General features: G+C 50.8%; 10 protein-coding genes across 10 annotated transcripts; 5 read left to right on the top strand and 5 right to left on the bottom strand.

The window, feature by feature from the left end:
* Positions 1–1,218: 1,218 nt before the first annotated feature.
* P152DRAFT_398814 (uncharacterized protein) lies at positions 1,219–3,042 on the top strand (the record flags this gene model as incomplete). The annotated part of the gene is made up of 1 exon (XM_033676486.1): positions 1,219–3,042. A coding segment is annotated over one exon (1,824 nt), but the record flags the coding sequence as incomplete, so codon positions are not given.
* Positions 3,043–3,302: 260 nt separating this feature from the next.
* P152DRAFT_385080 (uncharacterized protein) lies at positions 3,303–4,407 on the bottom strand (the record flags this gene model as incomplete). The annotated part of the gene is made up of 2 exons (XM_033675815.1): positions 3,303–3,996; positions 4,055–4,407. Coding segments are annotated over 2 exons (1,047 nt in total), but the record flags the coding sequence as incomplete, so codon positions are not given.
* A 2,575-nt stretch (positions 4,408–6,982) lies between these two features.
* On the bottom strand, positions 6,983–8,013 carry P152DRAFT_53519 (Spc24-domain-containing protein). The gene is made up of 3 exons (XM_033683059.1): positions 7,879–8,013; positions 7,432–7,832; positions 6,983–7,369 (listed from the first exon to the last, which is right to left on the bottom strand). Exons 1-3 carry the CDS (start codon positions 7,903–7,905, stop codon positions 7,195–7,197), a joined length of 603 nt encoding a protein of 200 aa, XP_033533484.1. The 5' UTR covers positions 7,906–8,013; the 3' UTR covers positions 6,983–7,194.
* A 250-nt stretch (positions 8,014–8,263) lies between these two features.
* Positions 8,264–9,365, top strand: P152DRAFT_418673 (mitochondria fission 1 protein). The gene is made up of 4 exons (XM_033677108.1): positions 8,264–8,492; positions 8,550–8,568; positions 8,618–8,711; positions 8,772–9,365. The coding sequence occupies exons 1-4, from the start codon at positions 8,474–8,476 to the stop codon at positions 9,099–9,101; spliced, it is 462 nt and encodes a 153-aa protein (XP_033533483.1). The 5' UTR covers positions 8,264–8,473; the 3' UTR covers positions 9,102–9,365.
* A 1,207-nt stretch (positions 9,366–10,572) lies between these two features.
* P152DRAFT_398704 (aromatic compound dioxygenase) lies at positions 10,573–11,910 on the top strand (the record flags this gene model as incomplete). Its single annotated transcript, XM_033676483.1, has 5 exons — positions 10,573–10,822; positions 10,875–11,027; positions 11,080–11,222; positions 11,276–11,447; positions 11,501–11,910. The coding sequence occupies 5 exons, from the start codon at positions 10,573–10,575 to the stop codon at positions 11,908–11,910; spliced, it is 1,128 nt and encodes a 375-aa protein (XP_033533482.1).
* A 179-nt stretch (positions 11,911–12,089) lies between these two features.
* Positions 12,090–12,995, bottom strand: P152DRAFT_474569 (uncharacterized protein; the record flags this gene model as incomplete). Its single annotated transcript, XM_033681334.1, has 2 exons — positions 12,090–12,742; positions 12,797–12,995. The coding sequence occupies 2 exons, from the start codon at positions 12,993–12,995 to the stop codon at positions 12,090–12,092; spliced, it is 852 nt and encodes a 283-aa protein (XP_033533481.1).
* Positions 12,996–13,446: 451 nt separating this feature from the next.
* On the bottom strand, positions 13,447–16,372 carry P152DRAFT_482873 (kinase-like protein). The gene is made up of 2 exons (XM_033681915.1): positions 14,327–16,372; positions 13,447–14,266 (listed from the first exon to the last, which is right to left on the bottom strand). Exons 1-2 carry the CDS (start codon positions 16,004–16,006, stop codon positions 13,805–13,807), a joined length of 2,142 nt encoding a protein of 713 aa, XP_033533480.1. The 5' UTR covers positions 16,007–16,372; the 3' UTR covers positions 13,447–13,804.
* Positions 16,373–17,715: 1,343 nt separating this feature from the next.
* P152DRAFT_467073 (kinase-like protein) lies at positions 17,716–23,439 on the top strand (the record flags this gene model as incomplete). The annotated part of the gene is made up of 7 exons (XM_033680740.1): positions 17,716–17,746; positions 17,831–18,007; positions 18,073–18,239; positions 18,291–18,698; positions 18,774–19,577; positions 21,066–22,481; positions 22,534–23,439. The coding sequence occupies 7 exons, from the start codon at positions 17,716–17,718 to the stop codon at positions 23,437–23,439; spliced, it is 3,909 nt and encodes a 1,302-aa protein (XP_033533479.1).
* A 151-nt stretch (positions 23,440–23,590) lies between these two features.
* On the bottom strand, positions 23,591–24,998 carry P152DRAFT_53263 (uncharacterized protein). Its single transcript, XM_033683058.1, has 3 exons — positions 24,693–24,998; positions 24,337–24,645; positions 23,591–24,288 (listed from the first exon to the last, which is right to left on the bottom strand). The coding sequence occupies exons 1-3, from the start codon at positions 24,753–24,755 to the stop codon at positions 23,683–23,685; spliced, it is 978 nt and encodes a 325-aa protein (XP_033533478.1). The 5' UTR covers positions 24,756–24,998; the 3' UTR covers positions 23,591–23,682.
* A 556-nt stretch (positions 24,999–25,554) lies between these two features.
* Positions 25,555–26,847, top strand: P152DRAFT_482869 (uncharacterized protein; the record flags this gene model as incomplete). Its single annotated transcript, XM_033681914.1, has 3 exons — positions 25,555–26,101; positions 26,147–26,699; positions 26,767–26,847. Exons 1-3 carry the CDS (start codon positions 25,659–25,661, stop codon positions 26,845–26,847), a joined length of 1,077 nt encoding a protein of 358 aa, XP_033533477.1. The 5' UTR covers positions 25,555–25,658.
* Between the last annotated feature and the right edge of the window lie 361 nt (positions 26,848–27,208).

The raw sequence follows: 27,208 nt of genomic DNA, 5'->3' as shown, positions 1-27,208 counted from the left end.
TGTGGCCACTTCCGAGCCTCCAAATTCAGTATCAAAGTAAAGAAACCAGATTGATTCGAATGTCGAGCGTAGGGGAGGTAGGGGGATTCAATCAGGTGGTGTTGGGCGAGGGGGAGCTATGTTGGACTCCTGCTCGTAAATTGCTGCGCGGACGATGATGGCATCCAAGTGATTTGTAGGCGGAAGATGAAGCTGCAGCAAGGTAGAGGGGAAAGGGAGAAAAGGAAAATTAGGCGATCAGGAGAGGGCAAAGTATGAGGATGCAGGCACAGGCAAATGTGCTGTACAATCAAGAATTCAGCAACCGTGAGATGTCGCAAAGTCGGTTGAAGTGGAAATCAGCAGGAATCCTACGTCAATCATGTTGGCCTTACAGCCTGAGGCAACACATCGTCAGGCCTCACTGCCTCACTCATTGCATGTGATCGGGTGGATGCACGTGATCTACTTCCATCTGAACTCATGAGTGAGGCATTCAGGCATGCCAGGCGTGATATTGAATTGGTGCCTGGATTTTCAATTTGATACCAACAAACATCGAAAAGTCCACCACGACCAGTCCACGACTGACTGCAAGAGTCAACAATCCCGGTGCCGGCCACGGCTCTTTGGACTACTCCAATTCAATGGCTCCTGTTTGTAGAATCAAGGACTACTCCAGGTGTTATTCCCTGCACCAAAGGGCCTCGCATCTGGATTTGAGAAACCATGGCCGCCCCGGCCGATGAGTTCGGCGACTTTGACATTGACGACGACGACGACCTCATTCCTCTCGATAGCTACAGACCCTTCCAGCCAGCTGCCCAGTCGTACCCAGCGCGAACCGAAACGACTACCCATCGTAGCGACCAGCCTTTACCGGCACAGTACGCCAACCCATCGGGTGTCCAACCCCTCGAACATGACGGCGGTGTCCTTGACGGTGACGACGAATATGGAGAATTGGAACTGGACGAAGAAGATGTGGTAGATCTAGACGTCGTCGAACACAATGCCATGCTCAACAGGGACCCTTCCAGGCTCAATGGATCGTATCCGCATCCGAAGGCGCCCATTCGCATGAACGGGCAAGGGAACCGGCAATATGATGCCATGGAAGTTGAGGCTGCAAGCAAAGAAGAGTCAGAGATGGGGACCATGGCTGCTAGACTTCGAGCCCAGGTCGAAGATGTGAGCGTCCTATCGTCCGTGATTTGAATATCTGCTCATTCTTCATAGCTTGAACGCCAGTTGAATGAGGAAAAGACCGCAGCACAGCAAGCTTCCAGATTGGCCCAAACCAAGGCAGGGGAGGCATCGATTTTGAGACAGAAAGATGAGGCCGCTTCGCGCAAGCACCAGGAACAGATTTTCCACATGGAGCAGCAACATGCCGACACCTTAGCCAACCTCAAGCTTGAAATCGAGTCCCTACGAAAGCAGCAGGATAAGATAAGCACCAACAACCTATTCCTCGAGAACGAAGTCTTGGAGGCAGCACACAGGGCAAAGCAATCCAAGACCAAAAAGTATGCCACAGGAGAAAAAAGTCCATTTACCACCCCAAGGAAGGGACGTACGGCTCTTCCGTTCCGAGATGGTTTTGATGATGATGAGCTGTCCATGGTCTCCCCGTCGAAGTTCAAAGATCGAGCAAAACCATCAACACCCAAAGCTGGCAATAAAAGGAAGCGGATGGTGATCGATGATAGCCCATCGCAACCCCTCGCGCTCAGTGATGTCCAAGAACACCCTGCAACCGTGGCTGCCCCAGCAGTCGGAGAACCGGAACCTCCCTATCCATTAGGAATAGACGATGAGAAGCATGACATTGTCCAACAGATCTTGAACCATCGCCAGTCAAATTCACCAGACCGGGTCATCGAGAAATTAGCGGACCATCATCTTCCTGAAGACTCGAAACGGATTTCATCCCTCGTTCTTGACAGTTTGCTTTCGGCAGCAGCCAAGAGTGATGTTGCGGAATTACCGTCGTCACTCTGCCGCTCACTGGCCGTGATATGGTCGACGGTGCTAAAAGCGAAATGCTTCGGACCCGTACATCTTCTCATGGACCTCGTCCATTTTTCCTTCCGCCTTAGCCTCATGACAGTTCCCATCAATGTTTCGCTCGATATCCTTGAGGTTGTAATGACGTCTATCGATCTAGTTGCTATTCCGATCGGCCGAGCAGCTACCAATGAGGCCTTTCCGAGAACTGCAGACGAGAGACACCTTGAGGAATTCATCAATGTCGAATCTTGCCTTTCTCTTCTTCTCAGCATCGCATCCCTCTACGCGGGCGATGCAATCATGGCGCAGAAATTTTGGTCCGGAATGACTTATGATTTCATTCTACTAATGCTTATGACAGCTCAGCCAATGCCTCAAATCCTGTTGATGCTTCGACTGCTACAAGCGTCCGTGTTGCCGTCCAGTTTTGGGGCGGTTTCATTAGGAGATGCAAAATCTGGAGAACGGCAAACTCGCAGTGAGAACAGTACGATCGACCGACTTATCAACCTTTTGCTGCAGACCCCTCATGCTGATAAGCAACGGGTCCCTCAGTGCAGTCGGCTCGACGTTGTCAACTTGCGCGTGGAGACGTTGGGTGTGCTGATGGCCATTGCCAGTACCGATCACGGAGCACAGCGGCTGGCTAACCATCGCACCGCAATTGGGAGACTTTTCATTTTCCTGTTTGACTCTATGAACGAGCTACACAGGTCTCGGCCTCGAACGCAATCGGCAACGGCTAATGCGATTAATTTGACAGTGCGGATACTATTTGTTGTCATCGACAAATACCGTGATACTATCGACATGAGACAGAAGCTGAGTGTGGTTAACGGTGGCACACATGTCCACCTCGTCGCTTTAACACGTCTTACGTTCTCTGAGCGACTCGTACTTGATGAAGGTATCGATCCGGATGTCATCGAGTCTGCTCGGTCATTGTTAAGCACGTACGTGACGTACGACGAAGGCACGGCCATCGAAGCGATATATGCACCGCCAGCCTCGGGTGCTCGCACGATCAACACCGATTCACTTGACCCTTAACAGGAGAGCTGAAATGAAACTTGCAGTGTCCATGCTCGACACTATAAACTTATAAAATATGAGGATCGGATCGAGAGCCCAGATAATTTCGGACTACCGTAAGAAATCCAATTCTTCAAGACGCCTAACTTGCTCACTATGCGTGATCTAGCAAATGGCTGTACATTCTCTAACGTGAAACCATAGGTCTCGGACTTTTGAGGTGTGACCACATGCATTCCGCTGGCTTGTGATTATGGCTGAGCTATAATTCTCAACGGCAGATCAATACAATCGAATTGTAAAGGCTCGATAACCCTTCTTGAGCTTTCCAAAAGCTTCAAACAAGAGGGTTCGCCATTCTCGATCGCTTGTCGGTGTGAAATGGTAGGCCAGTCGGAGCTTGGGTGAGCATGATGCCATCCTCGCAGACGGGTCTCGAAGCCCTCCAGCAGCAACGCATAGCAAGGGTGTGATCCATCTTTAAGACCGAAGATTTCCGCGCGGACCGCCTTCTTCAACAGACATTTCCACTCCCCAGGCTCCACTTGGAAAGAAACGCAATCCTCCCAATCGCTATCGTCAATACTTTCGGGAGTCATGTCGCACGATGAAAGTTGTACCGTCTTGCGCTCTCTGGCGGCGCTGGCCCTCTTTTCTTCGCCTTCAATTTGCCAGACGATACGTCGGAACTGCTCGGCGATGGACATCATCAATGTCGCTAGCACCTGGGCGTTTTGCATCGCCGAGTCATAATGGACGGGGCACATCTGGCAGACAAGGACCTCCCTGGCTATCGCCATACACCGACGTAATACGCACAAACTGGAATGAAAATCGGTGCTTTCCCTGCACCGTAGATTTTCAAGGGCGAGGGAGAGCCTCGATATGCAAGCGCAGGCTTGAGCAGTCCCTCCGCGCGCAGATATCGTTGCAGCTCCCGAGTCTCGTCGGGATATCGGATCCCCTTGAACACTGGGTTCATTAGCACATTGTCTTTCTCATAGCATTGCATATATACACATACGCGGACGAATCAAGCTGGCTGCTTCTTAGGGTCTCGGCTGGCCGGCGTGCCGTAAGTCCAGTGCGACCAGTGCCTAGCTCATCATCAAATTCCGGTGAATTTGCCAGAGATGGATGAAATCCATTGTGGGATTCTTCGCCAGATCCGTCCGAGACTTCCGAAGAGTTCAACAGGGAGCCGATGCTCATTGTTGGGGTGGCGGATCGAGCGTTATCTTCCCATACGGGCGCGTTGGCGGCATCCTTGAATTTCTTCGGTCGTCCCATTTGCCTTCTCTTCATGTATATGCATTCAAGCCCTCTGCGTGCGCATCTTGAGCACAATGGATGTTCTCCACCGCACTTGAGCTTTTGAGATCCTTTGTTTGTTAGCACGGTCTCGAGATCTAGTCTTCGTGGGCACATACGGCATTCTTCGCAGGCCGTTCTTCTGATCTGAGATCTAGAGGCTATATTTTCCATTTTTCGCTGACAACACACTTGCAAACGCATTGGAGGTGGTATGTGGTGGATAGGTTGCGTATATAAAACGGTTAAAAGTCTCCGAAAAGTCAAGATCCGTTGCCACATTTGGAAATGAGTCTCCTGCACTTCTGCACGCAGCACATGATGGCGTCCAGTCGGGCGATAGAATACGAAACGCTGTAAGGAATTCTGCCGCTAATACCCAAGACTCGGTTCAAGAGGGCTGAGCACTAAGGATTTGAGCCATTAAGCAGCTCAGACGAAATGTTTCTTGATATTGGACCCAGCTACATCCAAATCCTACACCTTTCATTCTCCACGATCCAGAAAGTAGGAAATTGTTGCTGAAACGGCGTGGTCATACAACGTCAGTACGGTTAGGGCATGGAGACTTTAGATCTGTCCGCAACAGTTGTGCTTTTCTGCTGTCATACCATACTGTAGTCCCATGTGCTCTGCCACATGCGATTTCCTATTAGCAATTGATGAAATATGCGCTGCCATGTTGTCAGTATGTGAAACCGGTATGGCAATGGGAATACGGCACCGATCCAGACTTGTGGATTCAGCTAGAATATATGACGATAACCATGAAAGTGATATTCTCTACGGAATATATGTTTACTTATTGTCTACAAATTCCCACGGAGCACACCATTGAATGTATCCAATTATTTGAGGCAGAGGCCATCTTCTACAATACATAACGGACAGTGTATGCACCGGACGCCATCAATGTTGCTCGAAAGTCAATAACAACTTCGAAATTGGATGCTGGTATCGGAGACAAATCGGCGCCTATTGACCTTGACAGCTGTCGCATCCCCCTGGCAAGCCTCGACTCACGAACCAGAGATCCGAGATAGAGGTGTTTTTGGTTCCTGGTCTGGAAAAGATCAGTCCACGACGAGTTCTTGCCCATGTTCCTGGGAGGATCCTTTGAAGGAACAGATGGAATTCGCTGACACTTCGTGCCTCATACTGTTTATAATCAGCTGAAACTATGGTACCTTGGCTGGAGAAGTTCGGTGGCGACTAGGATTTCATCCTTCCCAAGCCCGCTTGGAACGAATATGTACGGAATAATGATTGATATTATTAAATCGTTCCTGTACCTTACCTTACCCGAGGTACGGAGGAGACATTTTGAAACCATCATCACTGCTTTCTCCCTGTCCAGGACCACTTTGCGTCATCCAATCATGCCAGCCAAGCTTTACTTATCCATGACTGCAACCCATTCAGCTTCATTTATGATATTTACCGACACAGGATGTCAAAGTCACCGAAGAATTCTCCGATCCATCTCCCCTTTGGGCATAGCTGAGACTAAGACACTCGGGAGAGGCGCTTTCGGTGACTTCCGTCAAACACAACCGAGCGAACCGTTCCTTTGCTTGTCCCGCCCCAAGGGTTCACGGCTGCACTGCAGTCTGCAAGGCAACCCCTCAAAAGCTACTAGGACTCTGGGAGGCAGGAGCCAGGGTGATAGAGGCATCGGATGCCGTGGTAAGGCGGTATATCGCCGCTTCATCTAACCGTCCTGTGGGACTTTGGGTAAGGTAGTGGGGTAGGTATAGACAATCACAGACCCTACTTGGCCGGCCTTTCATCAAGGTCCCAGCATAAGTCCACCAGATCTTTGTTGACTGAATAATTCATGGGATGCCCCCATTCGCCGATCAATTCATGCTGTCGGAACGGCGCCCGCGAAACGGTTGGTACCGTGCTGCCCCCATGCTCGTAGGCTAGGTTTGGTGGGGAAATTCCGCAGTCTCCATAGGCAAGAAGCAGCAACAGTGCTCGAATTACAGAAGGATACCTGCACGAGCACATCATCAGATTTTCGGAGTTTAGAATGTTGCCGTGCGTTGGCCGACTCCTTTATCATTGCTACGAACTAGACACAAGGCATGTTTGACTGAAACGGGCATGCTGAGCCGATGGTGCGTGCAAAACCTTCGGAGACTTCTTTCGCATGCCAAATGTGCCTGGATATATCAACAGCCATACTTCGTGGGAAGCCGGGAACTGCCACATATCGATCATCAGGACTTATGGAGACTTTTCAATGCCCTATGTTTTGTCGAGATCAGGATGCTGTTTCCATCCGCTGTATCCTGCTAGGGCGACTAGCCCAATTCAAATTTGGTTGCAATTTGAACGACCGCATTGTCCGCTCCGATGAAAATCTATACGATTGACCACATCTGACATATTGCCAGAAACTGCACCTCCAGGTCCCATTCTGCGACAATGACGTTTCCTGGACAGGATATTCTATAATTCAATTCGGGGTGATCCATATCCGTGAACGTCAGGTCGCTGTACTTGGTGGTTAGGATCACCTTGGCGAGACAAAGGTACTGTTGCTCTATCAGCTTATGATCTTTTCAATATCGTAAGGGAAAATGACATACCTCTTCCGAATTTTAATTCTTCGTCCCAATCCCCGAGAAGCTACATCAACCGAGCATCTTCAGTTTGGTTGCAATCTTCCTCAGGTAAGGGGATGCCATGGGGATGGCGCATGCGTACGATTCTCCCCCCCATCCATTCAGCGACCCTCCCTAACATGCGTAGACAATAATGCTGATCCGGAAAAGGCCTAGGTTTCAAGACGCCGTTCGTATCGAAACTGGCCAGCTTCAATCATGTCAAGACCTAAATTGGATCTACGCCTCATAATGTTTGCCAAAAGTAGTTCGCATAGAAGTATCTTGAGAACTTGGTGTCGATGTTCACAACATGAACATCACCTTTCGCCGTGTTCCTGATCACTGCTTTGTTGTATTGACCGGTCGCTGTGTCAGGTTCGGCATCGATCCCAAGAGAACGGTACACTTTGAGTTTGAGCCTGTAGATATGGTTTAATTACTGACTACAGTGCATGAAAAAGAGGACTGGAATCACACTTACACCGTTTCATCCTCTGTCTCGTCTCTTGGTCTCATCGCCTCCGCCCCGCCTTCGATCCCTTGCGCATCGAGGTCGTTCAATTGGCTTTTCAGGTTCTCGAGTTCTAGTTCCAATCGTTCGCTTTCAATTTCTAGGTCGTTGGCTTGCTTTGCGACGCGAAACTTTTCGGCATCAAGCCGCAAAATCTCGGCAGAATATTCACTCGGGTTGTGTGAGGAGACCGTCAGTTGATGTTGGCTGCTCAGCTTTGAAAGGTGTCGAGAAAGATGCGAAAGATCCGACTGTAATGACTGCAGGCGAACTTGTCGGGTTGCTGATAGTGCTGAAAGTGACGTCGAGATTCGAGTGAGGCTTGACCTGTCCGGCGCAATGTTGAAATTTTGAATGCATCCTTGGATGAGCTGGATGATGTTAGCTAAAGGAATCCGCTATGGCATTGATACGCACTGTTGCAGGCTCTTCGTCAAGCAGCATTATGAAGCAGTGGTGGCCTTGTCAAGGAGGGGACTCAAGATTGTAGTTCAAGAATTTGTAGTTCAATAATGTAGAAGTTGTTACGGATTGCTTTCCTTTGAATGGACGCGTCCTGAGGATGAGCGTCATGGAGTATTTACAGATAGAGTGTTTACAGTTGACACCTCATGCACGTGATGCCTTTCCCCCGGCAACCGGATTTTAGGCAATTGTAATTTGTACGTCACTGGAGAGAGGCGGCTCGCCACGTGATGTAGTCAGATGCTACACGTGATATCCAATATCCGATCACTCGCCACAATTTCACGTGCTTCAGCCACATGAGGTCACATCAAGTCATCAACCAACTGAAGCCGTGCTATTCCTGGACTCCATATTCCATACTCCGTGTGAATCGTGACTTGGATGTATCATCATATACAACAGAAATAGAGGCAATCCTCATACGTGCTACAGCAATCTTTACTCCTCAACTCCGTTCCTATTGTCGGTCCGATCCAAACTAGGCGACGCTTGCGACACTTGTACTAAAGTTACCTCTATTCCTGACCGCGAGTTCCCTGCAACCATGAGCAGCTCATTGCCATGCAAGTGCTCTTATTTCCGAGTCTCTCTTGCACAAGCACTGACTTGATCTTCCACAGATGCCGCCGAAGTTGAGAGGTACTTCATATATCCCCATCTATCATGAATCATACCAACAAGACCATAGCCCGTTGAAGCCTGACGAGCTTCAAGTTCTCCGTGCCCAGTACGAAAAGGAAGGGGAATATGTCGGCATCCAGACAAAATTCAATTATGCTTGGGTGGGTCGTCACTCCATCCCCCCTCCGAAGTTTCCTACCGTTGCTGAATATGACACCTAGGGACTGATCAAATCGTCGAGCCGATCCGAGCAGCAAGAAGGAGTCCGGATGCTCTCCGAAATCTTTCGTACTTCTCCTGAACGACGACGAGAATGCCTCTACTACCTGGCTCTTGGGAACTTCAAATTGGGGAACTATTCGGAGGCGCGCAGATATAATGACCTGTTGTTGGAATTCGAGGGAGAGAATATGCAAGCCGGTGGCCTCAAGACGTTGATTGACGACCGTGTTGCCAAGGAAGGTATGATGGGTGTCGCAATTGTTGGAGGCATAGCTGTTGCAGCGGGTGTGATTGGGAGCGTACTCTTCAAAGGCGCAAGAAGAAGGTAACCTTCTGGCAAGTTGTAGCTCGTTCTTATGGAAGACATTCAGCGAGTTGAGAAAGGAACTGCTTCTAGCCTGTCAGATACTTTGCCGCTTATCGATTGATTCTAGGCTCTTGAGCCGAGGCCGCGCCATGTCATACCCGTGACTTTCTTTGGGGAAAATCGAAGACCTATCATGGTTCGAATCCCCAGCCCTTGTTGGATTCCTCGATATAGCTTTGGTGAATTACATCACAGACCAATCACATCCCCTACCTCTCGCTCAGACAGACAACGGTTCTAGCCGTTGGGTGGCGACGTTCAATCAGTGACCACGGAGGAACTTGAACTCGGATGTAGGACAGGAACTGCGGTAACTGAGCAACGGAGCCGCGGGATAATTCCTTCTCGAAGTGATATTCTCTGTTAATGAAACGCGTTCTTTCGGAACCTTGCTAGTCCTTTGTGGCACACAGTGTAGGTAGCAGTACATTGGATATTTGAATGTCCTGTATTGCCCTAAGCTCTGAAATCCCTCCCCTACCTGCGACTACAGACCAGCTAGGTAGTATCCCAAGATTGCTGTTTATTCTCACACTACTTAGATTGTACTAGCGCGGTCTAGCAAATGGGTTGAAACAAGACCACACCAATGGATAGACCGCCGAGCAGTATCAAGGAAATCATCAATAAACCCAGTTGAGTCGAAACTCGAACCCTCGTTTAGGGACGTATGTATTGTGCTTAATAGCCAATCGTGACCAAGATAACGCAAGTGCGAAGCAGATTTTGAACCCTCTGCCATGCCAGAATATCAGGACAGCGGCCAGTATTTCCCTTTATTCTCCCTTCACTTCCCATATCTGCTACCTAACGAACAAATACGACATCTGCCATTTGATGACTCGCTCGACAATTAGGGAAAGAAGAAATTACGAATCCTTGAACCTACTAATGAATAACGTACATCAGGTACATACTTTGTACAGTAAAGTAAGTATGCATGGAAGATCACTCGGGAACAAGGTCAGGGGAGCGCGCAATTCAAAGAGGGGAATGGCTTTTGACATAATTATGGAATACCAATTCTAGCCCGGAGTGGACTTGGTAAAATGAGGATGGGATTAGATGATAGAAGCATGGGTTGCGTTGCGCATTAGTGCAAATGTTTCATCTACCTGCACCACGAGTTCGCTGAGAGAGCTCTATCACGCGATTCAAGCAATATGGACAAGCAAGTTCGCCAATCCCCGCAATTAAATTTAGGTTTCACTCCTATTACCACGTCGGGTATAAGGGATCCAACCTATCACAGTGACCCAGATATAAGCAACCCAATGTGGGGCCGAAGAGCAATATTGCTGATCGACGTTGACTGCCACCAGCAGCCTCCCCTCGGATATGATGGGCAGGTTATAAGTGGCCGCAATGGATGCCCTCAGTGCGTCTTCTGCACCGGGCCACATTCTCACGATCATCCCATCAAAGTCCGCAGAATGGTGAATCTCCAGTCCATCGTAGCTGCTGCGGCTGCGGCATTGATGTTCCAAGTCTCGTATGCGCATCCGGGAGGAGATGCAGACCAGGAGCTGGTGGAGCGTGCCGCATTCCTTCAAAAGCTGGGTCCTCGAGCCCCTAACGCCTGTCAAACGAAACTGGCGGAGAGAGGAGTTGCTGCCAAATTGGCGGAGAGGAGAAATGCGATGATCAAGGATATTCGAGCGAAACGCGGTCTTCAAGCACACGGTATGGAGAGGACCGGTATACATGGTCGCTGCGGTCCACTGATAAAGTTTAGCGCCGTTCCTCCAGGCTCGAGATCTTAAAAAAGTTTTGGCCACGAACCACCATTATACTGGATCCGCCATCACTGCCGAATCCACCCCAGATGTTATCTTTGCGGGGGTCAATGAGACCGTGCTTGCCCCGGAGACCACGGAGGGCCCGTACTGTGAGTGGCATGCGGCACTAATCGATCATGCAGCTGACGTGAACCCGGATAGATGTTTCGGGAGAGCTTGTCCGGTCTGATGTGACGGAGGAAGAGCCTGGTGTACCCCTTGCGCTCCACATTCAACTGATCGATATCAACACCTGTGAGCCTCTCCCCAACATTGCCTTGGAGATCTGGCACTGCAATGCAACCGTAAGTTCAAATCCCCATCCAATTTCAGGGCAGAGAGTACTGACTGCGGCAAGGGTGTGTATGGCGGAGTCACGGCGGGAGGAATGGGCAACGGCGATGCGGCCGACACCACGCTTTTGCAAAAGAAAGCACTGCGGGGTATCCAGGTTTCCGACAAGGACGGCGTCGTATCCTTTGAAAGCATCTTTCCAGGGCATTATACGGGTCGTGCAATTCATATTCATAGTACGGAGATTGCGATCCCCCAAAAACCTGGTCCGCTAACTGAGCTTGAACAGTCATGTCTCACGTGGACGCGAAAGTCAACCCCAACAATACTCTAAGCGGTGGAACCGTTGCTCACGTCGGACAGCTGTATTTTGACCAGGATCTAATCACCCAGGTTGAGAAGGTCGCGCCATACTCCCAGAATACCGCTCGGATTACCACCAACGAAAATGACTTCATCCTGGCCCAAGGAGCCGGTAACGAACATGATCCCGTGGCGGAGTATATCTTCGTTGGCGATGGGGTCGACGACGGCATCTTTTCGTGGCTCACAGTTGGCATCGACCCCGCCAATGAAAAGACGGTAAATGCTGCGGCGACTTGCACCGAAACTGGGTGTACCAGCCGTTCGGGCGGTGGATTCGGTCTTCTAGGAGGGTTGGCTGGCCTGTTTGGAGGGTTTGGGGGCCGCGGGAACTAGAAAGGAGAAGCGGTTTTCGGAACGTTGTGGAAAGATTTCATTGGGAGCGGGAATGGGTTGTGTCGAGTAGGAAATGGTATGGTAGGCGGATCGCTGCTGTTGTAAATATTGCCGTGAAGGTATTCGACCACGGAAGAAATCCTAGGAACCAAGTGTATTCGTGCCTTTGCGATCCAGGACTATCGCCTCCTCGCGCCCCTTCTGACACTCTTTCTTTTGGTTGGGTTGGTTTTCGTAACTCCTTTTCCAGAAGTCTCATCTTCGCTGGCATCATCCTCGTCGTCTTCATCCGCTTCATCCTCGCTAGCATCTCCCACCGACGAGTCCACAGTAGAGCCGCCTTTAGTCTGTCGAGATGCGGAGGGTTTGGCTAACGAGCCCCGTCCCTTACCACTTTTCACCGTGCGGGCCCGGCTGGAGCCTGGACGCGGAGTCTCCGATTCATCTTCATCCGCAGCATCTGTACCTCTTGTGACGGTGAAATCTGCAGTCGGTCGAACGTGTTCAAGACCAGGGATCTCGAAAGGACTGGAAGATCGGGTCTTGGATTCGGATGGAAAGCGACGAGACCATATCATGTCACCAAACTCGTCACTCGGAAGAGCGAATTCCACGAGTTCTTCGTCGCTTTCGAGATCATCGAACTCAGAAGGGTCAGGGTAATCACGGAGAACTTCGTTGTTTTCTCGCTCGTCGAGAGAATCGAGCTCGTATAATGTGTTCAGTTTGGCCCAAATGCCTGGAATTCGGGTGTGGTTGATGTGGGTGTTGGCGAAACCCTGACTCCGAAGTTGATTCGAAATCGCGAGCATCCGAAAATGTTTATGAACGCCTGCGATAGAATTAGTGACGAGAGCGAATGACGGTTAGGATCAAAGTACCATACCGGTAGGCTTCCATTTGATCATGCTCTTGAACAGGGAGCTCTCTTGATCGTCAGTCCAAAGATCATCCAAGACATCATGTTTTGCAGCTTCATCACTGAGCTGACTAGGGTCTTTCTTAGATGGCGGTGCCAATGGAACGTCTGAGATCGGGAATGGCGACGTTGCCGCGCTCACGCGTTGCCTTTTCTTTGGTGGCATGGTCTCTTGAATGTCAATGTGAGATATGGTAGTGGTAGAACGGGTGGATGAGGTTTCGCGCCGCAAGCCGGCATTGAGAGAGAATATGAATTTGAGATTGCTAACTTGGGATTGCTAACTCGGGGTTGCTGATCTGAAGAGTAGGAGTTTGGTATGGGGGAGGTAGGTACAGCAGATAATCAGATTCAGCACCGTAATAGAGATGACAAGTTAACGTAATAGAGACGGGCAAGTGAGAAGTCAATCTAATACTGGGTAGCTGCAGGGTATCACCAGTATTTCCATTTACGTGCACAGGGAATACAGCATGTGCAAAATATAATTCGAATCGTTCGGCTTCATTTCTTCACGACTCTGCCTTTGATTTTCGAATTACTTGAGACTGTACCTTAGGCACTTATTGGCATCATCCAGATTCTAAAATGGGGAGCAGAGAAAGGATAATTGGATACCTAATCACTGCGCTTCATCGTCCCTAGTACCATTTGGATGGTCAAATTTATCAAATTTACCAAGTTTTTCCACATCCCACTGGCTGATCCAGGGTGCTTATTGGCGCTATTTCATACAATAAGTAACAAGAGAACCCATTGCGCGCTGTTTCCGGCTTCAAGGGCTTTCTATATCGTACCTTCATGGAAAAACGCTTCGTTTCTAGTGTCGTTCGATCCCAACTGAAACCACGCATATGCACACGTCCGAACTTGTAAAGGAACCCCCATATCATCTGTATATCAATCTTCAAGCCTGCGATGCTCGCTTCGCGAACCACATCCATGCGGCGTCGCTAGAAAAATATTTTGGTCACGCTATGCACGATCGGAGGAATCGTCGACATTGAAGAGCCCACCCAGCGGGGTTCCTCCATGCGCACTCTCCACGGCATCCAGGGCGACTGCATGCAAAGCCGGCTTCGACTGCTTTCCGAGCAGCCCGTCTTTCCGCTTCTCGAGAGCCTGAACTACCCAGTCCGCGACCTCTTGGTCATGGACGTCCCCTTGCAACGGTGTCGAGACAAGCCTCAACTCATCCTCGTCGGTATCGGGGCCCTGGTCCGAATCGGGCTCTGCAGCGAGTTTCGACGTCTCCTCTTCCTCTTCCTCCGGAATGACTTCGGGTTGCGAGAGGATTTTGAGCCAGGGGTGCTGGAGTAGCGCTGCGTAGCTTGGGCGAAGCATCGGGACTTTGTTGAGACAACTGCGTACGAAATGGCGAGCGGCATCGGAAAATCCTTCTTCAGGGAGGTCCGGAGGGTCGCCGTCGACAATTGCCTGCATCTATATTAGCTCCATTTATTCCTCACACGGTCGTCGCAAGGGGGAAACACGCACGCTTAGCTGGCTGAATATGTTGTTGTAAGTGTCCGGGGGATAAGGGTAACAGCCCATGGCACATTCGATAATGGTCAGGCCTAGCGACCAGATATCGCTCTGGACGGAGTAGGTGCCGCCTCCTGGATTCGCTCCGGCTTGCACGACTCCTCCGGATGAGATCCGCTCGGGGGCCATATAGCTCTGACAACCAATGTTCGTTTTGGCGATGCTGGCCACAAGATTGCCGCTCACCCCGAAATCGCAGATCTTCACCTGGCCTCGGGTGTTCACCAGGATGTTTGTAGGTTTGACGTCGCGATGGATAATATTATGATCGTCTTTCAGCGTCTTGAGGCCGATGATCGTGGCGAGGGCGATTTTTCGGAGCACGGTTTCCGGAATGCCATCGCCGTAGAGCTTGTCGATCGATCCTCCGTCCATGAATTCGATGCAGATGTACACAGCGCCCTCTTGGAAGAAGGCGCCGTAGAAGTCGATGATGTACGGTGAGATGCAGCGATGTAGGATGTCGAGTTCCATGATGATGGCGGCAAATTTGGCATCGTCGAGTTCCAAGCGGATTTCCTTCATGGCCATGATGATGCCGGTGCCGCTACTCGTGGTGGTGTTGGCCGCCGCGACGACGCTCCCTTCCGAACCCACCTCATCGGATTGGACTCGAGGCGGTGTCGCGACCGGGGAGGAGTGCATGCGATTGCCCGCCAGACCGAGACCGGGGCGGCGGATTTTGGGGCGCGCATGCTTCACTTTGTACACTGTCCCATAATTGCCTTTCCCCAGTTCGTCGAGCGTATCCACCTCGTCCAGCGAGATACTAAATGCGCTCCCTCCGGCGAATTCAATGCCTTGTGAAGTGAGGACGGCCTTGCCCTTGAAACGTAACGAACCGGTCTTGGCATCGAGGAACTCCGAATATCGGTCGAGCATGGAACCGCCGTTCGGTTTGGTTGGTGCATCACCGGCTCCGGAGGCATCGTTGGATTCGTTCATCCCCGCCAGGCTGAGCCCTGGCTTTTTTCGCCCCGCCCCCGATAGTGGTCCTGGGCTATTGTTGCTAGCCACGCCGCCGGGAAGGGCCATTCCGCGCTTTTCTGCAAGAGACGGTTTCTTGGGGCCTCCCGCACGAGGAACGGCTGGTGCCGATTGAAAGTGGCTAAATCCAGGCTTCGCTACGCCGTGCGGGAGGTTGAACGAGCTAGGAACACCTCCGGGACCAAGCTGCGGGCCTCTTGCCGGTGGGACACCCGCCTCCCCGGTCGATCCGCCAGCAGATCGATCGGTTCCCGGTGCAGCCATATTTCCCGGCGGCGCCCCTCTCCGCTCCAAGTGAAAAGCCTTCATCTTCGCTAGTAGGTCCGGGCCGGATTTGAGATCGGACGCCGCACCGCTTGAGTCCACCGACCCCGGCGGGCGGCGCGCAGCATTGAGGTTGGCAAGCGGGGTGAATGAAGGGGTCATTCTGCCAGTTGAAGATGAAGGACTCGGGGATGAAATGGGAGGTGGTGTGGCATCCATCTGGGCGGAGAGTGACGGAGGATTGGTCGACTCGGATGTTGTGGGAAGGGCGGAGGGACCGGTATCTGGCGGATTGTGGGGCGGATGTTGGTTCGAACTGTTCGTGTTGTCTGCTACATCGTTGGTCGTGGGGGCGGGAGAACCGGTGGACAAGGAAGTCATTGTAGGGGAACAACGACCGGCACGAGGAGGCAGGGACTAGAAAGCCGGACAACGAGAGGGTCGGAGGTGGAAGGATGGGGTACCACTGCAACTCCGAGGAGGGTGCTATTCGCTATGAAGAATGCATTGAAGCGGACTTTTGTAGGAGATAGCACTAGGGTGTGGGAGACGAGTGGGATGGAGCGAAGGAGGGGATAGGTGCAAGTGAGTGGAAGGAGGAAAGGGAATGCGGAGATATGAACAGGAAGGTGGCGGAGAGGGAAGGGGAGTTGACGGAGGGGATAGAATAAAAAAGAGCAGTGATGTCAATAGCGTGATGTCAATAGCGGTATAGCAATAATAATGGTGGTGGTGGTGGTGGTGGTGGTGGTGGTGGTGCAGCGGTGGGAGAGAGGATATCAGGATATGCATGGCCAGGAGCGACCAGGAGTCAGGCCTTCCCACTTCTCTCTCCAATCCGCGTGGCCCGTGAACTGCACAACAGTCTCTAATTACTCTCTAGCGATTAGTGAAAGAGTGGCGTTAGCTCATGCATTTTCGATCTTCAGAGCACTAAGGCCCTCCCTCCCTTGCCTCCCCGTGGTACCACTGACGTCTTTGAAGACAACTTTCAAGTTTGAAGCTGGTTCATCGATCAACATATCCAACATATCCAACATATCCAACATATCCAACACTTCCAACATTTTCAACATATTCAACATTTTCAAGCCTTTAATTTTTGGTTTCTGCTTCTCTGCTTCTCTCTGCTTCTCTCTGCTTCGTGTCTAATTAGTGGTAATTAACAGCACCAGGTCATCAATTGCAGGTGACCTACGATGGCCTAGTGCCTTGATGCCTTCATGCCTTGCTGCTTTGTGCCGTCAGTGACTCAGTGTGTTGCACGTTGGGACTTGGGAATTGGGAGGTGGTCATTCTCAGTGCATCAGAATTCCGATTTCCGATGTGGACCGGATTCTCGAGACGAATGCATGCACTGTGCAGATCATTTTAGGACAGGCCGCCAGGGCTATCAACCTTGCATGTTGCAGTGGAATGGTTCATGGTGCTGGGGAACATGGCAATCAGCGATGCGCAATCAGCTGCGCCACATGGTTGAGTGAGTTGGCGTGATAGCTCTTAGCTAAGGATAGCTATCAAGCTGCAATGTTCAATTCACTGGTTGACGTTATCAACGACCAGCCCCCAAGCCTCCTGTACCAATGTTTGCCATGGTACAGGATTCTGTTGAATCGTTGAATGGTGATGCTATGAAGGATCGATATCAAGGGTTATGATTGCTCCGCCATCCGCCAATCGCTCATTGACCGCCACCAGATCTTATCCGAGATAGTAATAGAGGCTTAGAGTACGTGTCCGCTGTGGTCTGGATAAGAGGGAAGGTAATGTATGGGACCTGAACCTCCACCTGAATTTCCACCTTCCCATCTCACCTGAATCCTCTCCGTCTAAGTCGTCGATAACCATCTACGGTCTGAAATCAATGATTCGCACTCTTCTTTCTTCGCCATGATGGCCTGGCTGTTGTGGCAGTCATCATCTCCGGCATTCGTTGCGTCATCGCTCATCTCCAGATACACCAACCTCGCCTTCTAACCGCGTCGACTCCCACCACGTCGGTGTACCGCTTCACCGTATCCAGAGATTATACCCATACCGGATTGCGAGCACCAAGACGATTGACCGCGTGGCCCGACCAAGGGCTCGTGATGTCGTTTTTCGAACAACCCACCTCTCTCCGTATACGCGCGGTGTCCGACTTCCATCCTTCCGCATTCGCTGTCGACCAGAAGCGCCCCTTCAGCATCTTCAGGAATGATGCAGCTCCGCATTCTTCCCACCCGGACTTCGGTCACCTCGTCCTACTCGTCTTCGAGGCCGTTTTGGAGGTAGTCTGTGTCAGCCTGCCCGGTTACATCATCGCCAGGCAGGGCATGTTTGACGGCACCGCTCAGAAATTCCTGGCGAATCTGAACGTCCAGCTTTTTACACCGTGTCTTAGTGAGCTATTTCGAACCATGTCGATCCGTAGAGCCCACTCCGCTAATTCCATCCCTTTGCGACAGTCTTTACCAAACTTGCGTCCCAACTGACCGCCCACAAACTCGTCGAACTCGGCATCATCCCCTTCATCTTCGTTATCCAGACCGCGGTGTCCTATATCTGCGCATATGTGATCTCCAAGCTATTCCGCTTTCAGAAGCGGCCACGGAACTTTGTCATTGCGATGGGGGTAGGTCATGGAATGCGATCTTGGACGGATGGATCAATGCTGACGTGACAGGTGTTTGGTAACTCCAACTCCCTTCCGATCTCACTTGTCTTTTCCTTGGCCAAGACCTTGTCCGGCCTACATTGGGATCGAATCCCTGGAGACAACGACGAGGACGTGGCGGCGAGAGGGATCCTTTACCTACTCATTTTCCAGCAATTGGGTCAGTTGGTGCGTTGGAGTTGGGGGTACCACGTCTTACTGGCACCCCCGGGGAAATTTGAACGGGACGAGAGGGGACAGACGCCAAGGATTCGGAGCGATTACTCGGACGACGACGTAGAGGAACAACGCGATCTTCTCAGTGACTACTCGGACGAAGGCTTTGAATCGGGGACACAAACACCTGGCGCCAACAGGAACGGTTACGGACCAAAGCCAAGTCATATGCACTCGGATTCCGAGTTTGGATCTGGGAGCGTAACACCCATCAACCGCCGTTACTACGATGAAGGCTCGGCATGCACTTCTGAATCTCTCTCGTCAAGCGCAGAGGAACAATCCCCATCTTTCCCCGTGTCGCACTTCAGTCCCAACGGCGCTCCCCATCTCCCTCGAGACTATTCTGTAGCCCATATTACGCACTTTCCTATGCCGTCTTCGGACCTAGCGAAATCAATGCCCTCGGGACCGCGGGGCTGGCCGAAACGCGCACGGGATATAGTCTCCCAAAAATGTACCGATTTCTCCACATTGGTCGCATCCAAGTTGACGAACGCGTTTCATTCATTGCCTCGGCCGGCTCTGACCATTTTCGCCTGGGTTTACCGTCAGATATCTCGGTTCATGCACGGTCTGTGGGATTTCATGAACCCACCACTCTGGGCCATGCTTGCTGCCATCATCGTTGCATCGGTTCCTAATCTTCAACACGTGTTCTTCGGTCCCGGCACTTTCCTCTCCAACTCCGTCACACGAGCCATTTCTCAGTCGGGAGGGGTAGCGGTTCCATTGATTCTCGTGGTCCTGGGCGGTAATCTCGCTCGAAATACGCTCCCGGAGGAAGATCCGGAGGAAGATCCGGAAGTGGCAAATGCAAAGACGAAGGAAGATCGAAATCTTCTCATCGCCAGCCTTATCAGTCGAATGTTGCTCCCAACCATCGTCATGGCACCCATCCTAGCGCTTACCGCAAAATACGTGCCCGTGAGCATCTTGGATGACCCGATCTTCGTGATCGTATGCTTTCTTCTTACCGGAGCGCCCAGCGCGCTTCAGCTGGCTCAGATCTGTCAGATCAACAATGTTTACATGGGAGCGATGAGTCGTTTGCTCTTCCAAAGTTATGTGATTTGGTACGTACAATCCAATCCTTGCTTTGGATCCCTCGTCGAATATGCTAACCCTGGAACCAGGATTCTTCCCAGTACCCTCATACTAGTTATGCTGGCGTTGAAGGTGGTCGAATGGGCTACTCAATGACCCCTCGAGTTTCTCCGGATAGATTTTATGGGAATGGATATAAATTTTGAGGACCAGACTGTTTCTGCGGCGTCGGGGGCTCTCCAGCGGAGCAAATGGTCGGATGAATGGCAACAACAATGGTTAGGGACGCCGCCGGACGCGGCGTTTGATTTCTAGGCTTGTCAATTACGTGTATCCTAACTGGTGCTGTTCGTACTCTAGATGTAAAGTGGACTACTGGGAAAGGCACCCTAGGCATTTGCTACGATTTATGCTCATCAAACAAATCGTAAGCATGCAACTTTGGCTTGTGGTAGGTATCTCATGGGAGAGAGGAATCATTGTTTCCGTCATTTACGGTAATGGTTTAGAACAGTAAGGAATCCCGGAATAAGGTAGACGAGAATAATGCCGTTAACAAAATCAATACCAATTCAAAAACTAGTATTAATGCTAGTCGTCTGGTTCTTGGGCGCTAGGAAATGGACCCATGATTCTCTCTACCACCCATTCAGATCATCATCGTCGAATATTAGGTATTTGGCGGATGGTGCGCCGGAATCCTGGATGTGTCCTGTTGCTGTATGATCTCATCTTTTGGATTTCCCATCTTCTTTCTTCCTCCTATCGGCAGTATCCTGATTTCCAAAGTACTTCGCCGTCTATTTTTGGGTCTTTCCCATCCCTTCTACCATCCAGATTCCAATTCGGTTTTCCCTTCTCGTTTCTCCTCTGACCCTCCAAACCGCCTTGAGCTGTTCCTGCACACCGCCTCGAACTTGTAGACGCTGCTCTAGGTTGCAGGTCCATCAAACAGGAATGCGTTAGACACGGCGGGAAGAAGCTTATTCATAATAAAGCCAACGTCTTGACAAGGCGCGACCGATCTTATTTTAAGTCTGAGAAGCAGCTTATATCTTAATTCCTCGCCTTCAATCTTGAAGACAGAAGACCATTTCATCTGGGACTTTTTATTGGCAGCGTCGCGTCATTTATTCCGGATTGGTACTACATGTACGACAGCGATATAGAAAATTTCGAGTCTTGTCAACCGATTGCAACCCACCGAAATGCCGGAGAATCCTTCAGAAACGACCCATTCTGCGTCACCACGGAGCGCTTCTCAGAAAAGTAAGATTCCTCTAGCTTTGGTTTATATTTGTTATCGCGAGATCATGAGAAGAGCCGGTTCGCTGGATTCGTCCCATATGCTTGATGTGATTGCAATTCCGGGCAACTGGATCGCTCTCGCTCGACAATGGAGCCATTGTTTTGTTGTAGCCGTTGATTTCTGCCCAGGTATACTTTCATAGAAGACCACTCGTCTAACTAATATCGCTAGCGGTGTCAATTCTCGAACCTTCACCTCTAATATTAGGGAAGTCCAAAGATCTCGACGCAGATGCAGACTTCTCATTGGACCAACCTGCTACAAAACAGTATAGCACAACCTTAGGTACTAGGCGCCTCAGTGGACGGCTGTCTAAAGAACGCTTGGCATCCCCTCGTCTACGGCCATTCGACCAACAGCTTCCAATTCGAGGAGTCGACCGGGACAATCAATTTCACGACGAGACATCCAAAAGCGTCGCTGCTAAGGTGCATGAATGGTTGGTGGCAGAAAGGGCCCGACAAAGAAGAGCAAGGCAGAGCAAACGGGTTGCCGAAGGGCACATGGACGGACGAACATCGCACGTCAAAGATTTCAAGGGCAACGCAGCAACACCTATTCATGATGAGGCTACCGCGTCCGGTGGTCGCCGTACCTCGGACACCTCCGAAGGATCTGCTGCTCTTGATCGACTGCAAGCTATCCTGGACCGCTGCTCTACCCATATCCCACCGGTAGACGGGGGCTTAAGCCGTCGAACCTCGCTTACCAGAAGGAAGTTATTGCGACTTTCCCGAGCCTCGACGGTTTCATCAGATACCGACTACGCTGACAGCGATCCCCTTGTTCCTTCTTGCGATGCGGTACTCGATAATTCCAAGACACTGTCGTATGCTGGGGGTGAGGCCGATGACGGCTCAGGTCTACGCAGTGCTAGCCGTACGTCTCTGCAAGAGAAAGAAGGATGGGCAATATTCAAGTATGAGATTGTCCGCCTGACCCATACGTTGCGATTGAGACGATGGCGTCACGTTCCTTTACATCTGTCGAAGGACATTGATGTGGAAAGATTGAGTGGGGCGTTGACAAATGCAGTCTACGTCGTTACACCTCCGAGAGACTTGCTCTTGCAACAACTTTCCTCGGATGGAGCTCGAGAGGGACAAGGATCGTCGGTCAAACTCCGAAAACCGCCAAAGAAACTTCTCCTACGAATCTACGGACCGCAAGTGGAGCATCTCATTGACAGGGACGTGGAATTAGCCATCTTGAGGAGACTGGGTAGGAAGAATATTGGGCCCAAGCTGCTAGGCACGTTTGCGAATGGCAGGTTCGAGGAATATTTCCATGCGCAGCCCCTGACCCCTAAAGACTTCCGGGATCCTGGCACAAGCATTCAGATCGCCAAACGGATGAGGGAACTACACGAGGGAATCGAGCTAGAAGCGAATGAGATTGCTGGCGGGCCATTTGTTTGGAGAAATTGGGACAAATGGGTTCAACGGTGTGAAAAGATTGTCGGTTTCCTAGATGGGGAGACGATCAAACGCAATGATGACTCTCCTCTCGTCTGCGGGGTCCCATGGGCGCTTTTTCGGAACACCGTGGACAGATATCGAGATTGGCTTAATCACCAGTATGGGGGAGTCGAAAAGGTTAAGGAAGAGTTGATATTTGCTCACAATGATGTATGTCAATGGACCATCTGTTGCGCCAGGACACCGATGCTAACATTTCTAGACACAATATGGCAACATTTTACGGTTGGCACCATCCGGGTCGTCGCCTTTGCTCCTTCCAGCAAACGAGCATAGGCAACTCGTGGTCATCGACTTTGAGTATGCCAACGCCAACGTTCGAGGGCTAGAATTTGCGAACCATTTCACTGAGTGGTGCTATAATTACCATTCGACGACGGCGTCCTTCGCGTGTAATACCAAATACTACCCCACCCCTGAAGAACAAGCTCGATTTATCAAAGCCTACATTCAACATCATCCAAAATTCGGAGGAAGCCGATCGAACACCCTGTATCGCATGGACAGCAACCAGTCTAATGCTAGCACCGAGGCTGGGACGCCAAATTCCAGTACCACAGAGACACTGAGTCTTGCGGAGCAGCCAGCACCAGCCCAGCGTCCGACAATCGGGGCCTCCAAAACGACAGGAAGCATTAGTGGTTCGACGGGGTCGCTCTCCCTGTTGCTCTCCGACTCGCGATCTCCCGCAGGTCTTCGATTGCCTCCTGCGACATCATCGTCCCAATCGTTCGGGGAAGTAGACGATCGAGACGTGGTCGTCGATCTCGAAGTCAAAAAATTGATGCACGAGACGATGATTTGGAGAGGAGCCAATTCGGCGCAATGGGTGGCCTGGGGCGTTGTACAAGCCACAATTCCTGGTCCAGAGGAAAATAACTCCAAGCCAGGGGATGCGGCTGGAGACGAGATCGACAAGGATCAAGCATCAGGATCAGTTGAGAAAGATGGAGGACTTGAATCGGAGGAGGAGGAGGAGTTCGATTACTTGTCCTATGCCCGAGAACGCGCCATGTTCTTCTGGGGCGACATGTTGCTTTTAGGGATTGTCCGCGAGGATGAATTGCCGGAGAATTTGCGTGCTTCCGTCAAGAGAGTTGCATATTAATCCGATCGCGTTCTTTGGCTTCCGGCCAATAATTCCGTTCCCAAGCTGTAGTCCAGTGCATTTCTTCTTTCCCTAGGAGAAATTAAATCGGCCCTTCGTGTATTTATTCGTGCATATGTGATAGATCTCACCTTCCAGCAATCTGTTAAATTGCTGCCTTTGCTTTGGTTGGCAGTCTCGAAATGCAGGAAATTCGTGGATATTTCCCACATGATTGAGACCGCCGACCGAACAACTCATGCGTCAAGTGTTGCGCTTCTCCTTTGCATTCTCTCCTATCCATCCTTCAAGGGCTTCAACCTCCTCAGGGTCTATTGTCGGCCCCAAAGCTTGCCCACTTCCTCCGATTAGGTCGGGTACACCGACGGACTCCAGAATCCGCCGACCGCGACCCTCAATATAATTTCGACGGACTTGGGCATCGCCCGGTTGGACATCTGCGGACTGTTCGATCTGAGATTTTGGAAGCTCGTTAATTGCCGATAGGTTTGGCTTCAAGCCGGCAAGCAGAGTCCGGAGATGTGGGAGTTGAGCGACAGCAAACGATGAGTGGGTTGATAAGGGGCCCGATTTTATATGATTCCTAGATTCCGTTCCTTGGGGTGCTAGGGGATTGGGAGTCAAGGAAACACCAAGGGCAGAAGCTGCTTGCGAATTCGTAAGGTTTCCCAATTGGAAATGAGAGTCATCGGAAGAAGAGAGGAAGGCTTGAAGGTTCGAGGTCAATGCAGCATTCCGAGTGAGCTCAGTAGATAGCAGGGAATGCAACTTTTTCGTTTCTCGGAGTTTGCGCATGAGTGCTAAGGTGGACTCGGCCGACCTGCTGGAATCTTCGACAATTTCGATATCCTGCACGCATCAGCCTCTTGCTAGGAACGAAGGACTTTGCACACCTACTTCATAGTGTGGAAGTTGTATCCACGGTACCAAGTCTTTTGGGACGGTTAAGATATTCTGAAGAACAAAAAGCTCCAGTTTATCGAAGTTCTTGTCGACGTTGGCCTGGACCAGAGTCTCGAGCTTATGAGAACCGTCCTCTATCTCAGCCTGGGATTGAATTGGGCTATCGCTGCCTTTCGCCACGATTTCGGGGCTATCTGAAAAGCCTAGGTCGGTCGGTAGGGCTGCTAGAAGGCCTTCTTCAGCAGCATCGATGGCTCTGTTGACCAGTTCATTCACGGTGTTGATGATATCGTCAAGGAGAGTCTGATTGCTGTTAGGGTCTATCGTACCGTGCCTTTGGAATCTCTTACAATTGGAGTGTACCGAAGGTGCTCCGTAAGCATAGCAACCTCCATCTGCTTTGTCCCCGACATGGTTGTATTTGGCGACACCCAATGTTACTGGTGTTGTTGTGCTAGCTTATTGATGGATGAGAGGGAAGATGTGGGTGGGATTCTTTCAATCGGATCGAGAAGCGCGAAGTTCAACATCCAACTAATTCATTCGTTTCATTCCGTTGGTTCGTCATACAGTCCAGTTTATTCCGCCCTTCCAGGTTGTTTACATTTTGGTGTTGTCGAGTTTCGTGGATGTTTCATCGGTCTGGTTTGATAGTGGATGTGGGAGGCCTGTGCACGTGACAGCTCCATCCCTCATCCCTGATCCCTTATCCCTAATCCCTTCACTGCAGTTGACTCAAGTCACCACGCGTCCACACGTCCACGCGTCTGGGCTGGAAGATTCAAGAAACCGTAAAGGCCTGGATGTACTTTATTTTAACTAGAATATAGCACTGAGCACAGAGTAAGGTATGCATGTTTCAAGTCGTTTTACCTGTTGAGTGCAAAGTGCAGTCAAGGCATGTCCGTGATGGATTCATCATGTTTGATATCGCTATCCTCTTCAGCTTCGCCCTATGGGTCGAGGCGAGTTCTCCACGAGTCGGCGACACAGTCCACCAGCGAGCGGGTCCTTTCAAGGTTGGCCTACACAGCATTCAACATGATTGGTCATAGAAGTCCTTCGTTGCTATTCGTTTTTGGAAGGTCGATGATGACAATCCCGGCTCGCCATGCGTCGACATGGTTTCTCATCCAGGCCACTATCCAGCACTGCCACCACTGGCGCCGATCTGAGTTTAAGCCACAGGCGGATGCCTTTTGAAAGTCTTCCTTCAAATATTCCGACAAATCAGCCGGAAGGTAAATTTGAGAGTTGGAAGGGAGCACTCTGAACTCTCCAATCCGGAACAGACGGCAGCGAAGATTCCGACTTCGATGGATCCATGTTCAATATTCGGACTCGTCACCACCTGTGTGACCATCGCGGGTGGTGCCTCGCGACTAGTACATCAATTGCACTCCCTTCGCACCCGGCTCCAGTCCGTCGATGTACGGATGCAGCTCTTGGAAACACAGGTGAGGGCTTTGAAAACAGCGACAGCCAATATCTCGGAGTGGCTGAAGGATTCCCCCGAGGACTTTGGTCGCAATGAAGAGCCCGCTGTGGACCTTGGGGCTGTGCTTGAAGCATGCGATACGCTGATCCTTCTGCTTCAAGAGCACGCATCCAAAGCGCTGTCAAGGGTTGACAGACTGGGCTCCATCGATCTACAGGCAAAAATCAAGACTCTCTGGGAGGAGGATGACATAAAAGAGCTGCAAGAACTCCTTCGGAATCAAGTCCAAAGCCTGAATCTGATGCTGCAGTGCTTTCAGTTGTGAGTTCGAGAACGCCACTGCAATGCAACCGCTAACGCAGACAGGCCATCTAGAGCGGATCGGAGAGCGATGTTAACAAGCGCAGACATGCGGGAAAGCATCAAAAAAGCGCAGGACACTTCGTCTTCCCTTCGATGGTTGATGGACGATGAATCCTGCCTCACGGAGAAAACAACTGGTACTCGTGCGAGCAACTGCTTGGATCATAACGTAACCTTTGACTTTGACGCCGAAGTTATGGGGTCACGGGTGTATCGCGATACGTTTGCATCGATGATCGGCAACGACTTGAGAGGGGGCCCGAAAGAAATGCCGCTTCCTAGCTCGTCAGGGGCATCCCTCAATGAGAAGACCCAAGCACATCGAACTTCGGAAAACCGAATGTCCGAAAAGCCTATACCAGGAGACCGAAATACCTTTTCGACTATACTGCATACTGAGGCCGGAAGGCAGCGGGCACTGGATGGCTTGTTAATGACTCGAAACACAATGAAAGCCACCGAACTCCTCCAACGGTGGATTTCCCCGGAGTCTCACACAGCCGTCGTTTGTGAGAACGCCATCTGGATCCTCCAGACCGAGCCACAGTGCGAATCCGTTCTCCATCTCATGTGTGCTTTAGGAGACAGTGATGGGATCCGGGATCTTCTTGATTCCACCCTAGGAATGGCAGATTCCCGTTGCTTATGCATTTGTCTCCGACAGCTTCTGCGAGCTAGGAATGGTCCCGATCAAGGCCATTTGAACGTCTTACGACTTTTGCTCGCTACCGGAGCCGAATACGATCGAAGTTGTGGCGATATGAGTCCGTTGGATCTGGTCAAAGAAAACTTTAAGACCATGCGGACTGATGCAGACCTAACGAAGTCCAACATTACCATACGCCCCTCTCTTGTTCCCGCTGTTGTTACTGTCATCTTATTCCATCTTTTTGGAGCCGATTTTGGGGGTTGTCCATTGCCTGGTTCCGCCATGGATATATTCGATCCGAATTTTTGGGTACAAAAGATTGATACGTACATGCACCCGATCCGGGATTTTATGATCCCATCACGCGAAAAGCGAGTAGATTCCTGGATTCGAAGCGTGTTGCTCAGTACCTGGGC

The sequence above is a fragment of the Eremomyces bilateralis genome, assembly GCF_010015585.1.
Source record: "Eremomyces bilateralis CBS 781.70 unplaced genomic scaffold P152scaffold_12, whole genome shotgun sequence".
In the NCBI taxonomy this organism is placed as follows: Eukaryota; Fungi; Ascomycota; class Dothideomycetes; order Eremomycetales; family Eremomycetaceae; genus Eremomyces; species Eremomyces bilateralis.
Note: the sequence above shows the minus strand (reverse complement) of the source record. Positions and strands in the feature narration are given on the sequence as shown.

Bases quoted from the DNA above. Each gene is read 5' to 3' on its own strand.
- P152DRAFT_53519 (XM_033683059.1), bottom strand. From the start codon at position 7,905: ATGCTGCTTGACGAAGAGCCTGCAACA. The intron at 7,833-7,878 runs GTGCGTATCAAT...AACATCATCCAG, and splicing joins TTGACGAAGAGCCTGCAACA to CTCATCCAAGGATGCATTCA. The intron at 7,370-7,431 runs GTAAGTGTGATT...CCATATCTACAG, and splicing joins GAGACAGAGGATGAAACGGT to GCTCAAACTCAAAGTGTACC.
- P152DRAFT_482873 (XM_033681915.1), bottom strand. From the start codon at position 16,006: ATGACTTCCTTGTCCACCGGTTCTCCCGCCCCCACGACCAACGATGTA. The intron at 14,267-14,326 runs GTGCGTGTTTCC...ATATAGATGCAG, and splicing joins ACATATTCAGCCAGCTAAGC to GCAATTGTCGACGGCGACCC.
- P152DRAFT_53263 (XM_033683058.1), bottom strand. From the start codon at position 24,755: ATGTCGGGGACAAAGCAGATGGAGGTTGCTATGCTTACGGAGCACCTT. The intron at 24,646-24,692 runs GTAAGAGATTCC...AACAGCAATCAG, and splicing joins ACCTTCGGTACACTCCAATT to ACTCTCCTTGACGATATCAT. The intron at 24,289-24,336 runs GTAGGTGTGCAA...TGATGCGTGCAG, and splicing joins TACAACTTCCACACTATGAA to GATATCGAAATTGTCGAAGA.
- P152DRAFT_418673 (XM_033677108.1), top strand. The intron at 8,712-8,771 runs GTGGGTCGTCAC...TATGACACCTAG, and splicing joins CAAAATTCAATTATGCTTGG to GGACTGATCAAATCGTCGAG.